The sequence below is a fragment of the Gossypium hirsutum genome, chromosome D09 (genome assembly GCF_007990345.1).
Source record: "Gossypium hirsutum isolate 1008001.06 chromosome D09, Gossypium_hirsutum_v2.1, whole genome shotgun sequence".
Taxonomy (NCBI): Eukaryota; Viridiplantae; Streptophyta; class Magnoliopsida; order Malvales; family Malvaceae; genus Gossypium; species Gossypium hirsutum.
Window position 1 is genome coordinate 42,980,184 of NC_053445.1, and position 13,869 is coordinate 42,994,052.

General features: G+C 34.1%; 1 protein-coding gene and 1 pseudogene across 3 annotated transcripts; both read right to left on the bottom strand.

Annotated features, from left to right (window-relative positions):
- Positions 1-1,341: 1,341 nt before the first annotated feature.
- LOC107891203 (calcium-dependent protein kinase 1-like) lies at positions 1,342-5,611 on the bottom strand (annotated as a pseudogene).
- A 1,826-nt stretch (positions 5,612-7,437) lies between these two features.
- LOC107891202 (uncharacterized) lies at positions 7,438-12,433 on the bottom strand. Of its 3 annotated transcripts, none has more exons than XM_016815917.2 (11): positions 12,116-12,433; positions 11,449-11,655; positions 11,177-11,304; positions 10,930-11,038; positions 10,750-10,789; positions 10,245-10,334; positions 10,031-10,130; positions 9,788-9,927; positions 9,040-9,142; positions 8,076-8,776; positions 7,438-7,927 (listed from the first exon to the last, which is right to left on the bottom strand). In XM_016815917.2, the coding sequence occupies exons 2-11, from the start codon at positions 11,585-11,587 to the stop codon at positions 7,693-7,695; spliced, it is 1,785 nt and encodes a 594-aa protein (XP_016671406.2). In that variant the 5' UTR covers positions 11,588-11,655; positions 12,116-12,433; the 3' UTR covers positions 7,438-7,692. The 3 variants fall into 3 exon arrangements, with proteins under 3 accessions (XP_016671406.2, XP_016671403.2, XP_016671404.2); XM_016815914.2 differs by having other exon boundaries at positions 12,023-12,326; XM_016815915.2 differs by having other exon boundaries at positions 11,962-12,316.
- Between the last annotated feature and the right edge of the window lie 1,436 nt (positions 12,434-13,869).

The following is a 13,869-nucleotide window of genomic DNA, read 5'->3' on the forward strand; positions in this document are numbered from 1 at the left end:
AGAAATGTTGAAGTTGAGTGTGATAATGCTCTATTGGTAGAATTAATATTGTTTGGTGGAGGAGTCAATAGTACCTTAGTGGAATTACGGTTATTACATCAGTTGTTGCATCAAAGATGAGAAGTTTGCGTCTGACATATTCCAAGGGATTAAAAAGGGGTTGCGGACCACATGGCTAAATGTGCTAACATAGGAGATTCTTTGCTTCGTTTGTCTGTAGTTCTTTCGGTTTTTGTTAGAGACTTGTTGGGTGAAGACCGTTATGGGTCTAGATCCATTTAACTTATGAATTGGTTGTTGTAATCGCTTAGTATTGTCTCATTTCTACAAAAAAAACTATACTAAATATATAATATTACTCTAATGTAAACACTAAAATAATCTTAAGATGATTATATAAAAAATTTCAATAAATAAAAAATGTATAAAATTATTAAATATTAAAATAAAATAAAATAAATATTTTTAAAAAAAATTAAAAAATAATATGGGCGGGCCTAAAATGAGCTTGAGTTAGTCTTTTACAAATATGGGCGGGTTTAGACAAAATTTTAAGTCCAAATTTTGAACTGGGCAAAACCTGAACAAGTATAAAGTATTTTAATATCATGCTTAAACTCGACCCGAACCGACCATAAGCACCTCTACTTAGCGGTGCACTTTAATAGTCTTTTTTTAGCCCAACAACATTCAAAGAGACTTCAACCTTGTTTTGTGGCAAAAAATGAGACTTGAATACTACTATCTTTCCTATATGATAGGCTGATTCGGATGTGCATTTTAATCATTTGGCATGCATCGAAATGTTTTAACCTTTCTAACATGTTTAAGTCCATTTTAGTCCTTATGTATGGTTTTTTTTTGTTGTTTTAATGTTATTTTTTTCTATTTTGCTATAATTTTACTATTATGGTACTATTATTTTATTGTTATTATTTGGTTGTTAATTTTGTTATTATTTTAGAAGCATTTGCTTGTTAAGTTGCATCTATCTTAGTGTTATTTAAATATATATATTTTAAAATTTATTTTCAATTTGTTGAGAAATATTTATTTTAATGTTTTTAGTATTTTTGATATATTATATATATTTAAAAATTATATAAAAAAGTTAATAGGGTGAGTTAAGTCAAGTTTAAATTTTAGCATTTTTATCCGGACCGATAAAATTTTAAAACCATTTTTCGAGCAAGGCCAACACCTCTAATTATCACATAACATTAATAATTTTTTTATTATTTCAATTTTATAATATAATTAAGTCTGCAATTTTTATTTTCCAAATTTGTGCTTATATCTATATCTATATATAAGAGCATCGAAACACTTAAAATAGCAATATGAATTTAAAAAGTGATACACTAGAGCATAATTTGTTGATTCATACACTCCTATGAGATCAGCATCTGGCTCTCTTCTTTCATAGTGAATTGCGGTAGTATTTTACCCTAAAAAACAAGAATATGAATGGGTGTAGGGAATGGCAAAATATGTACAAATATATGTAAGGAAACCCGACATCTGGTCATCAAAGGATTGCGCCTGATAATCCTCAAACTTTGAAGAGCTAAACTAAAGCTAAACTCTAAAAAGTTGGGAAGAAACTAAAGAAAAGAAAAGGCCCTATGTGACGCCTATTTGTCAAGAACCTGGCAATGCCTCCCTAAATCCAATGCTCAAACCCTTACCCTCACGACCCCTCTTACCAACTTCAGGATTCCCTTTCTGCATCATCGCTACAAATTCGTTGTAATCTATCCGGCCGTCCTGAAAAAAGTACACAAAAAATGAGTCCAACACCGAAACTTGTTCAATAGAAAGGAATACCACTATTTTCATGTTTTGAATCCTTCTCGTTTGGCTTACATTGTCCTGATCGACTTCACGCATCATTTCATCCATGCGGATATCCTTGATGCCAAACTCTTGACAAGCTTTTTGAAGCTCATCTAGAGTGATGTAACCACTGCCGTCTCTGTCGAAATACGAGAAGGCAGCCATCACATTATCTTCATTCTGGATCATATTTAGATGCAACGTTGCAGCTATGAACTCCTGATAATCGATTGAACCACTGTTATTTACGTCCGCCTGCCATTTCCAAACAAAACCAAAAGGAGGTTGATTAGATTAAGAGGGATGCACAAATAGCATAATCTTGTTGTCTTCCTGGTAAACAACAATTTCAATCAAAGAATCTTTTCTTTTTTAACTATTTGATGAAGCATTAATGAATAAGGCCTAAAAAGTGACAGGATTCTGAAATGAAACTTACAGCCTGCATTAGAGCTTGAAATTCTGATTCAGGAAGACTAGCACCAAAGCTTTGCAATCCAGCTTTGAGTTCTTCAAACGTGATTTGACCACTATTATCCGTGTCTATCATCTTAAACATTTCCTTCAATCCCGCTATTTCTTCTTGAGAAAGCCTTTGTGCAATGACCTAAAAAGAAAAAAGGTATAAGTCATTTTAGCTACTGAGATTTGTGCATTGAAAGAATTTCACTTAATATACTCGGATATGTTTTTCTAACTTCTTTCCTTATATTTGGAGGATCTTACTCCCATACCCATATATATGAAAGAGATAGGCCTATTCTCACGGGTAGAAACTTACTCTTAAGGCCATTTTCTTGAGCTTGTTCATTGAAGAAAATTGCTTCATGCGTCCTAGGACTAAAGAATCAAGTGGGCTGTCCGGTGCCACCCCATCAGCCTGAACCCAACTGTGTCCTGCAAGGAACCAAAATCGAGTTAGCTTCGCCATTCTGATAAGTAATATATTCTTTCATACTTTGTCCCTATAGCAACCTAACCCTAATAATCAGGCATCCTTTCATTGACAACAACTCTCCCACAAGAATGGTGAACAAACAAAGATATTGATTATTTGGGTTATCAACAAATAAAACTATATCAACTAAGTTCAGAACTACTCATCCAATGCTATATAGTAAAAGGGGACTTACGTAGTACTTCGTGTGCAGTTATCCGCTTCTTGGGGTTTCTAACAAGCATTTTTGCCAATAGATCTTTCGCACTTTCAGATATACTAGGCCAAGGATCAGATGTGAAGTCAGGTTCACCATTCAAAACCTCATCAAATATTTCTTCTTCCGTTTCTGCACCAAAACAGCACAAATACACCAAATTTATCTTAAAACTGCAGTGTTGAACAAGAACGATCACATATTGTCTCAAATTGATAAGTCTTACCACCCCAAAATGGAGGCACCCCACACAGGAGAATGTAGATGATCACCCCAGCACTCCACACATCAGCTTCTGGACCGTAACACTTGTTTAAAACCTCAGGTGCTACATAGTATGGGCTTCCAACCACAACAGAAAAGGTATCCCCTGAAATTTTAACACCTTCATTAACAAAACTACTCATTGCTTATTGCATACGCAGCTTCACAATATTGTGGAAATTCCTCTAATTTTGTTTTCCTGTTGGAACCAATTCAACAGGCTACCAAGAATACTTAATTCAATTTGGTAGATGTAAACTAACATCGAAGTCTGCTACATCCAATCCTAAACATCATTTTCAACTCTTACAAGATTTTTAAAATATCACTTGGGTACTTCAATATTTATTTGTTTTTATTCCATATATATAATAATGAAAATGAGTACACAAATTTAAATATAAATGTTCGTGTAAACCTAAATATAACATATGTTGTTATTCATGTAAGTTGAGAATTTTCAAAGAAAAATTTTCCTTTCATCAAATGCAATCATCAAATACAAGTAGTTTAAGAATAACAAGAAGAAATACCTGAAGTTGTGAAACCAAGCTTTTGAATAGAGATAGATAGATAGATATAGAAGAACGCATGCAGTTTCCATTCTAATTTTAAGCTAGCCAATTCATGGAAAGTGAGCAAATTAAGCTTTAAATTCAACATGAACCATTCACCTACAAATGTTTACTACAAATTTCCCAGGGTGACGTAAGGCTAAATTAATCTTTCAGAACAGCAATTGAGATGGACTAAAAAGAAACCAAAAAAGCAAAGAATTTAGAACATACCAGGCTTGAAGAATATTGATAATCCAAAATCAATGGCTTTAAGAGGTGAATCCTCCTCGTCATTGACAAAAAGAAAATTTTCAGGCTTAAGATCCCTATGCATTACACCCATGGAATGACAGGCTTCAACAAATCCAACAATGACCCTTGCTAATTCTGCCGCCTTCCTTTCAGAATAATGCCCTCTCTTAACAATCCTATCAAAGAGTTCCCCCCTGCACACAAATCCATAACAACATGAACCGCCATGGGATCTTCATAAGCCCCTTTGATGGTCACAACATTAGGGTGCCATGACATGTGATGCATTATCTGAATTTCCCTTCGCACGTCTTCAACATCATCTAGAGTTGCCAGTTTCCTTTTAGCAATCGATTTGCAAGCAAACTTATTCCCAGTACCTTTCTCCACACATACAAAAGTTGTCCCAAACTGTCCATTCCCTACCTTGGTCCCCAAGCTATAGTATTCCTTCAAATGACCTGTTTTGGTCTGTAACACTGAATCTATCTTCAGTCCTGCGCATGACTGCCTCTTAACATTATGGGGTCTCCTTGGTGGTTTTTTAGGCTCAACCTTATGCTCTTCCTCGTTCTTTATAGCAGTCTGTGGTGTTACCTGTGTTGATACCTGTGCTGGTTTGGAATCAAGTCTTTGAAGCTCACACTTTGATTGTTGCATCTGGGTTTCTTCTTTAGATTTCCCTTCTTGTTCCCTTTCTGTCCCTTCCTTAACAATCTTTATTTCTTCAGGGGCTGGTTCTGAACATCAGAAGCTCCTTTTTCTTTACTTTCTGACTCAGCAGTTACATTTGGAACCTCTTCTTTTTCTTTCTCCTTTTCTTCTTCAGATGGTCCACAAATGGAATTTGAGATTGTTTTAAAACAATTATTTCCCATCTAAAACTACTCTCGATTCTAACACCTTCTCTTATATATGTACATCTATAAAAGAAAGCTTTCTTCTATCCCTTAGGCTTTTAGCCAAAATAAACCAACCCTAGCACCTTCAGCACCATGCAACCAATACCAATGATTCAATGATCTATGATCAATAAAATGTATCAAAGAGATGAATTATCCCACACAAAAACAATTTCATCAAAGCCCAAATAAAAAAAAGAAGAAGAAGAGAAATCTCAGAAAACTTCCCACGTAAATAGAATGTTCAATGGTCATAAAAAAAGAAGATGAAGAAAGAAACTTCCAATAAGGCAATGCAAACAAAAGATCACAATAGGAAAATTCAATGTGAAAAGCAAATATTTGGAATCATAAATAATGGGAAAAAATATAAACATCTTGGGGAGGTAGGGATTGAGGTTTTTGGTTAATCCATTTGTATATAATCAAAGACAAAAAGGAAAAGAAATGATTGCTGAAATTTCTGCCTTATTATTTCCCGGGGAAGAAAGAGAAAATAAGGAAAGGCAGGTTTATAAATTGGCGTTAGATAAGTTGAAAATTGAACGGGTTAAAATGGGTTCCGAGAGGGTTTAGCTAACCAACAGTGAGGGTTTGAGTGCTTATTAGTTATTACAACATTACTGTTGGCCTCACATGGTGATGGACGGCTTACATATTTTCAGTTTTGTGGGTTGTTGGACCGGCAGTAGTGAACCGTCACTTTCTTTCTAATTATAGCAAATCTGCATATTACAAACTAAAAATTGTTGGGGCTGAAGCAAGGGATAAACTATAATCAAGACACAATATCTCTATTAGTGCATGATAAACCAACAATCTATTTATCCAAGGAGACTGTTGAAGCTATAGAAACTATACCCATTGGTCAAGAAAGGGGAAACAATGATGGGCAGTATTCATGCTGTGAACTTAGGAGCCAAAAATGGGGGCCATCTTCTTCTCCTACAAACCATTTAAGGGCTAATGTTTCTGAGCTTTGGATGTGATAAGTGACACAATTCAAATGAAAGTGATTCAAAACTTTATAAAGGTTATATATTATAATTTTATATTCCTTTTTACCTAATTTAGTTCTTATAAAAAGCTTTATAACCTATTATAAGTTTTTCTCTAAATTAGATTTATATAAATTTTTATAATTAAAGTTAGATAGATCATTTGCGTCGTGAATCCAAATATCATGTGATAAATGCTAGTTAATAGTTATGCAAAATACAAAAAGTTTTCTTATACCATATCGTGGGGTACGATACCATTTTAAAAAAATGGATACAGACATAAGCACCGATTCGCAAACTTTTTTAATTTGAGACATTTAAAACTTCGAAATGTGTTTGAGAGAGCATTTGTTGTTTTAAAAAATATTTACCATATTAACAACAACACCTCAATATAACATAAAAAATGGAATTATATTTGTATGTTGCATACTTCATAACTTCATTCTAAGGTAAAATTGAGATTATCTATAACTTTGAGGAGCACATGGAAGAAATAGATATTTATAATCTTAATGATGATGGTCAAGGACAAACAAATGATGAATAAAGAGTATATGTTAAATGTTAAAAGAGAAAATAATTCAACAAATATGGAAGGCTTGAACAAGTAAATAAAATAATAAAATTACATACGATGATTTGATTTTAATGGTTGTTACTCATTTAGAATTTTTTATAATAAATAATATTTTTAAAAAATATAAATGATGTAACTATATAATTACAATTTATACGGTCAAACATGACTAAAAAAATTTAAATATAATTATACTTTATCAACAGAATACGTCTAGAAAATTATAATTATTTATAATTACAAGAGAATGTAATATTCATTAAATTTAATTCTTGATTTATTTTATTTCTGTCATGGTTTTTTTCTCCAAGTTCAATGTACTTTTATTTTGTTTATTCATAGATTTTTTTTCTTCAAAATGAAACATGTAAGATTTTTTTCTACACGAGGAGTTTGTCAGGTTTCTTATAATGTGTATGTGTATCTTGTATGTAATAATTATTAAAATTCAATTTATTCTTATATATTAGTATAATATGAATTAAATTTAATTGCGTTTTATTATTGTTTTAATTGCCCAATAAATATTTGAATTTAATTGCATTATCATTTTAGTGTGTGTGATACTTATAGGTTAAAATAAATTTTTAAAAAAATAGTACAAACCAAAAGCAGGCAAAGAAAAATGCAAGAACGTGCCATCACTGCCATGGAAGTGGGTGTTTTGTAAGGAGGTAACCAATGGTTTAGCTGGTCAAGAAATTAGAAAATATTTTGAGAGAGAGAGAGAATATTAAGCATAGGGATGGCATAGTCTTTGTCTGAAACACTGAAAACATATTTCCTTTCATTTATGGTATACCAATTCTGGAAGCCATTTATGACTTCGATTTTTTGGCAGACTGCATTGCAAAAAAGAAAACAAGAAAACTTCAAGTCTAATACCGTGTCTGTTGAGAAGATCCCTTCACCTTCATACCCCACAAAATAATATGGCACAAAGCTGTTTAAATTGGTACTTAAAAACATATTTAGGGTTACAAATTACAACATATTACACCATATACTAAAAATCACCGAAAAAACTAGGAGTGATTTATTATTGTATAAGATGTTACAAAATCCACTCTATTAGGTCTTATTAAAATGAAATGCCTTACTTTCATCCATCTAAGGTCAGTCTTCTTCAGGGGTGGAGGCTAATACCTACCCTGAATTGAAACCAAAGCAACAGTACCTATGCTTTCTCCACTTATTTGGCTTTTCAACATCATTTACACCCTTTTCATGAAACCCATTTGTCTTTATGATTCCATTCCCATAAGAATTCAAACCAACCTGGTTACCATCCATTGGTAGCATTGATGCATTTTGATGAGGCGATGCCGGTACTACTTTGTTATGGTGTACTTCCCTTGACATAGAATTTGGTCCACCAGACCTGCAAAACAGATGTATCCCATCATTTTGGTTTTGACATTAAAATAGGGGAATGGTGAAAAAGGCCAAAGGATGACGGGGTGACTCTCCTACTCCCCTCAACTTGACTATTCAAGTGGATACATGTGAAAATATCTTAACATGATTACCTTGTGTTGTTTATGTCATTGCTATTCTTGGAGTTATCCGAAGTCATCTCCAAATCCTCCGCGAACTTTTTGGAGCCAGCTTCATGACCAACCTCGACTTTTGAACAAACATTGGCTTCTGCAGAAAAAGTTGAGTCTTCTACAGCACCCTCTTCAAAATTCGGAGTTTCTTCATCAGAGAAACTAGAAGATCTGCTTTGGGCATTAAATCTATATTGCCGTACAATTGAAATGGCCTTCTCCAACGTTCCCAGAGCTTCTTCCACCTCTGGACAAATAGAAACCCTTTGTTTAGCATTTACGCCACTTGAATCAGCAAAACTATTGGTTGAAGGTTGATTTGCAGCCTTAATGCTCTCCTCCAAGCATGTACTCTCTTCACTTTCTTCTTCCTCGATTTCACCAAAAACTTTTCTCTTTGCGTCTTGTGCTATCTTCGGTGGAAATTCACCAGCAGGTTCATTAGCATGAATCTCTGGTTCTGCATCGTGTGTGCCATCTTGTATGTCTACAATTACATTCTCGTTAGGCACAATTTCATTCTCCTTAGGCAAAATATCAGGTTCCCTTTTAATTTCTTGTGCTTCAGGAACTTCGCCTGATTTGTTATTGGAAAAAAGAGCTCCACGAATTAGGCAAAACAGAGGGTCTCCCAAGGCTTTGCTGTAATCCTCATCGCTATTAGTGACAGAAGCCGCAGTCTGTAAGCATTGTAGACAGGAAAAATGTGAGAGATCAATCGGTAGGGTAATAATAATCAGCATCATGAAAAATGAAGTTCCTAATCTGGAAGCTCTCAGCAATGGAACCTTTTAAGACAAATGATGGATTGATTTTTACCCATTACTTCATTGCATATGTTGACGAGCCAAATGAGTTACACTTAATAGGTAGCAATTAAAAAGACAGATAATCATAAACTACTTGCAGGAAATGAAGGTGCCATGTCAGAAGAATGTGTGACCTTCTGATAGAGTCTAAAACCATTTCCAATAAGCTGCCTTGCAATGAAGTTTATAAGGGATGGAGGGACAAAATCCAGCTTCATATCCATATTTGCTATTGTCCTACAAAAAAGGAAGAATCAAGAGAGGAATACGACCTTCAAAAGGTGCTATGGACACGGTTTCTACAGCCATGATTGCAAATGATCCTCCCGGTATCTATAGATAGTCACATTTCAGAAAGAAAATACTTGGTAATGCCTATTTGACACTCAATGCCACATAAGGGAGGAAAAATAAAGCAGCCATTTGAAATAAACTCCCAAGTCCTTATGATTGAAAATGACCTGAATTCAGATCCAAACAAGAAAAAAGCTGGTTGTGTAATACAGTTGGACTGACTGCCTTAGCAGATCCAATGACCCTAATTCAGGCTCTCCTAATCAAATCTCCGATCAAATGGAATCATCGAAGACCAGTATTTAGCCAATGCCAACCCCAAATATATTAACATCTCCATTAATGTTTTACGAGTCATACTCTGGGATATTTGAAAAATAAGCTCCTCAAGCATATGCCCTATTGAGATTTCAAGCAACAGCAAGAGGCAAAGCCACATTTATACAAGGCATCTGCTATCTTTGCAGGTAAAACTCTTTGGTGCTTGTAGAGGGGCCTAAATCTGTTGACCCTTTTCTCGCCCAGAAATGCATATGGCAACATTTACTTGCCTATCTTAATATGACAGCTTAAACTATTGCAACTTACCTAAAGTAGCTTCTCTCGTTGTTCACCTTCTGCAAAGCAAAGCCTCCAACTACATCAATCCTTACAACATCTTTTGCTTCAGGGATTCCATCATTAGTAAATCCATGAGTTGCTTTATCAATGTCGTTCACATCTGATATCTAAAAGCATAAGAACAGAAGTATTTAGATAGATTTCCAGTATATGGGAAGAACGTAAATTGCAAAAGAGGGGAAACCATATTCGAGTCTTTGAAGTGACTACCGTGTTCACAAGAATAACAATCAGATCATCTTGAAAGTACTCAAAGAAAAAATAGTGTACTAGAGCCTCCCTAGCTGACAGCGGCCATGCAACCTTCACCCTTTCTTCCGAAAATACAAAGATAAGTAAGCATTTTACAATTTCAGACTTCAACATACTACTGAAAGAAGGAAAAATATCTAAATGAACTGTTGTAGTTCTAGGCTTGACAAACCTCACTAGAGCTATCTGTTCACCAATTCGGATCTTTTGCAAACAGGTGGAACTAGTTACTTTGAAAGGTGGAAAGCTAGACTGAGGCCACCTAGGAAAAGCAAACAAAGATTATTTCCGAAAACATACACATTTTCACTTGAACTGGATGAAGTCTTAAAATCAGCTACATGTTATTGTTAGATATCAAGTATCCTCTCCCCTGTCTGTCAACCTTTTGTGACAAATTCTCACCAATTATCCATTTATAATTATACAAGTGCAATTACATAGATATTGTACTAGTGGTGCAAGAACAGAATAGAAATAGGTGTCTACAAAACATTCTGATTTGTAGAGAGATTTTCTGTAACAACACACAACCAAGGTCATTGGTACACAACATATTACTTCAACAGAGGATATAAAAAAGAATGAAAGCATGCAGATTACACAGCTTTACCAGTCATATAGAGCAATGCTAATTCTACATTAGAATCAAGTGCAAGAATGAAAACAATTCTCACCATTTCTTGTATAGGGGTGACTCCCAAGAGATACATAAACCTGCAATTAAGTTGCTCATGAAAAAGTTTCTTATACAATCATGAGTAGTATTTAAGTCTTAAACCAATTGCAATTTCATAGTCTTCTGCTCATGATTGAGGAGGAAATTCAAAAATAATTAAAGCATGGGCAGAACTTACAAACATCCAAAGGCCCATCTACATAGCCTTCAACAAGTAAAGTATGAAAAGGGGTGCCATGAGGTCCTTCACGGTACATAACACGGAACTCTTCATTATCATGCTTCAACTGTAAATAAAGGTTGGCAATATATCTTGGTGAACAATAATTATGATGTAGAACATAACATGGTTCATTCCACCAAGATATGCTCAATAAAGGCATTGATATAAGAGAAATAAGGGAATCTAAACTGATAGAGCATACCTTCCATTCCCCATGTGATGTCTCACTGGATTCTGACACTTGATGATCATCAACAGAAGTACTCCTTAACATGTCGAGAAAATTGGATACTTCCTGAGCCCTTTTGTCCAATAAATGTTCACTAAATTCTGTTGACCAAAATAAGAAAGAAGAAAAAGTTGGACAGTATATACTTGAAAACAAACACTTAATTTAGTAAGGAATGTACATAGAGGGATTCAAAGTACACATATAGCAGCTTAAACATTAAAGTGGAATTAATGCTCTAAAACCTTCTTTCTCATGTTGTGCATATCGTAAAATCTGATTCTTGACAAGGGTTTTAAGTGTCTCGGGATCAGTCAGTTCAGCAGAGGACAGAGTGTCGTCCAGCCTCTCTCTGTATTGAGAGATTGCCTTTTTCTTTTCCATATTAACATGTGTAAGAAAACAGCATCCAGCTCCCCCTCAATCACTCCAAGGATCAACTAACCTTGCAACTAAAAACCAATTTTGTAAACACGTGCGTTAATTTCCAGACAAAACAGCTAAGGACAGCTGCAAAAAAAAAAAGAACAAAGAAAAAAATAGGTTTCTATCTGCAAATATGCAAGAGTAAAATACAAAGTTCGTTAAAGTTCTCATTCATTAAAACCTCCATGTGATTGTACAGGCAAAAAACCTCATCTGCAGAACAAACTAAATAAATCAAACCACGAAACTGACACAGAAAAAAACTGCAAAAGCTACGGCGACCACGGCTAAGGAATTCTATAAAACAAGAAAAAAACATTCATATCTCTAACCTCATAAGATCGACAAGTCATATTATCAGTCAAGGCAAGCAATGAAAGAAGTTCAACTTACATGAAGCTCAATGAAAATCAAAGGAAAAAAGAAATTGATCTCCAATGAAAATTATAAGAAGGAATAATCAGAACCAGAGAAAAGTGAAATTACAGAAACCGAAAAAAGAATGGTACAGATCTCAATGTTAAAAGCTCCAACAAATCTCTATATCTTGATGGTGGTAAACAAAGCAAGAGAAGGTTGAATGGGAAGCGCCTAGACGCAAAATAAACATGGGCTTTTCTTCTCGGGTATACCGGATACACGACAGTCGGCAGAATCACTAAATCAAAAAATTACAGCTTTTAGTTTCTGTTAAACAAAATTAAAGTATTTGGATGCGTGACGGATTTTAGGACAACTAAGAAGGCGGGTCCCACAGCACTTAAAACCTCCACGAAACCTTATTACCAAATAAAGCTTTGTTACGACTCTACTCTGCACTAATCCATTTTTATTATTTTACTGTGTTTCGTGGAAAATAAATTATTAAAGGAAATTATTTTTTTAAATGAAATTAAGACCTTTTTAAAGAAAATGTGTTACTAAACTTTTTTTCTTTTAACACATTTTTCAATTGATAAAACTTTGATTACTGTTTTTATTATCGAAAAAATAAAAATGGGAAGTTTTCAGAGTAATAGAGGAGAAGCTCTCTTCATTGTCAAAGAAAACGGTCCATTATATTCTAATTTTATATTTTTTTACGATTTAGTCCCTAAAATTTAAATTCTTACTATTTTACAATTTAATTTCTCAAAAATTCTTATTCTACACTTCAGTCCTAAATCTCGTTTTGTACAATTTTGCAAAACAATCCATTTTTTAAAATTTCCAAATTTTATAATTTAGTCCTTACAACTAAATTTGTCAAAATTTTCAAATATTAGTCCTTGATTTTTGAACAATTAAACTTTCATATTCTATTTTTTAGAATTGTAAATTCTCAAATAATGTAAATTAGTCCTAAACCTCAAGTTTTGAAATCTTTACAATTTAACTCATATAGTTTCAAACTTTACTATTTTATGCTCAACTTTCTAAACTTTCATATTTCATAATTATAAACTATAGAATTCAAAAATTTACAAATTTAACAATTTGTTCCTTACATCAATTTTTATTGAATTAAATCATTTTTCAACTTACTCATCCAAATAATATTCAAAATAAATATTTACCACTTTCTACTTAATTAAACATAAATTTATATTCCCTAATGTATGTGTAAATGCCCAAATTTGACCGGGCTTACAACCCAAGCCCAAATCTAGCCCATGGCCCAAAACAAAAATAAACCCTAGCCCACAAAAAAACTAAACGCATTTCAGCCAAGAAAAAACCTAGGTGCGCCGCACCTAGGTCTTCAAGCCTCTGCTCCTGTGCGCCGCTCAGCCTCCCCGCACGCCCCCTAGCCACTGCCGCGGCTCGCCTATCGCCTCATCCGCATGCTCTGACACCACCTGCAAAGAGCAATAAGCACGCAGCAGAGAGATAAAAAAAAAACAAAACAGAGATTAAAGCGTTTGTAATCGGGTTATAAAAGCCCCAAGCACTGCTTATATTTCTTCTTCTTCTATTTTCCTTGTAAAAAATCCACATCAGAAATCAAAAGCTGAATAGAATTTTAAAAGGTTGAATCTTTGCTATTTCCTCTTCATTTTCTCTTATTTATTTGTTTTATCTTATTTTATTTTTTTCTTTTGCACATCTAGTTTAAATAACTAAAGGAAATCAAAAGCAAAAAAGAGAAAAAGGAAGAAAATACCTAGGCGCCCCTCGGCCGTGTTGTCGGAGGCCTCTCCGTCGCCGAAATCGGATCAAAAGGCGGGATGAAGGGTCCTTCCTCTCAGCATTCGAGCTAA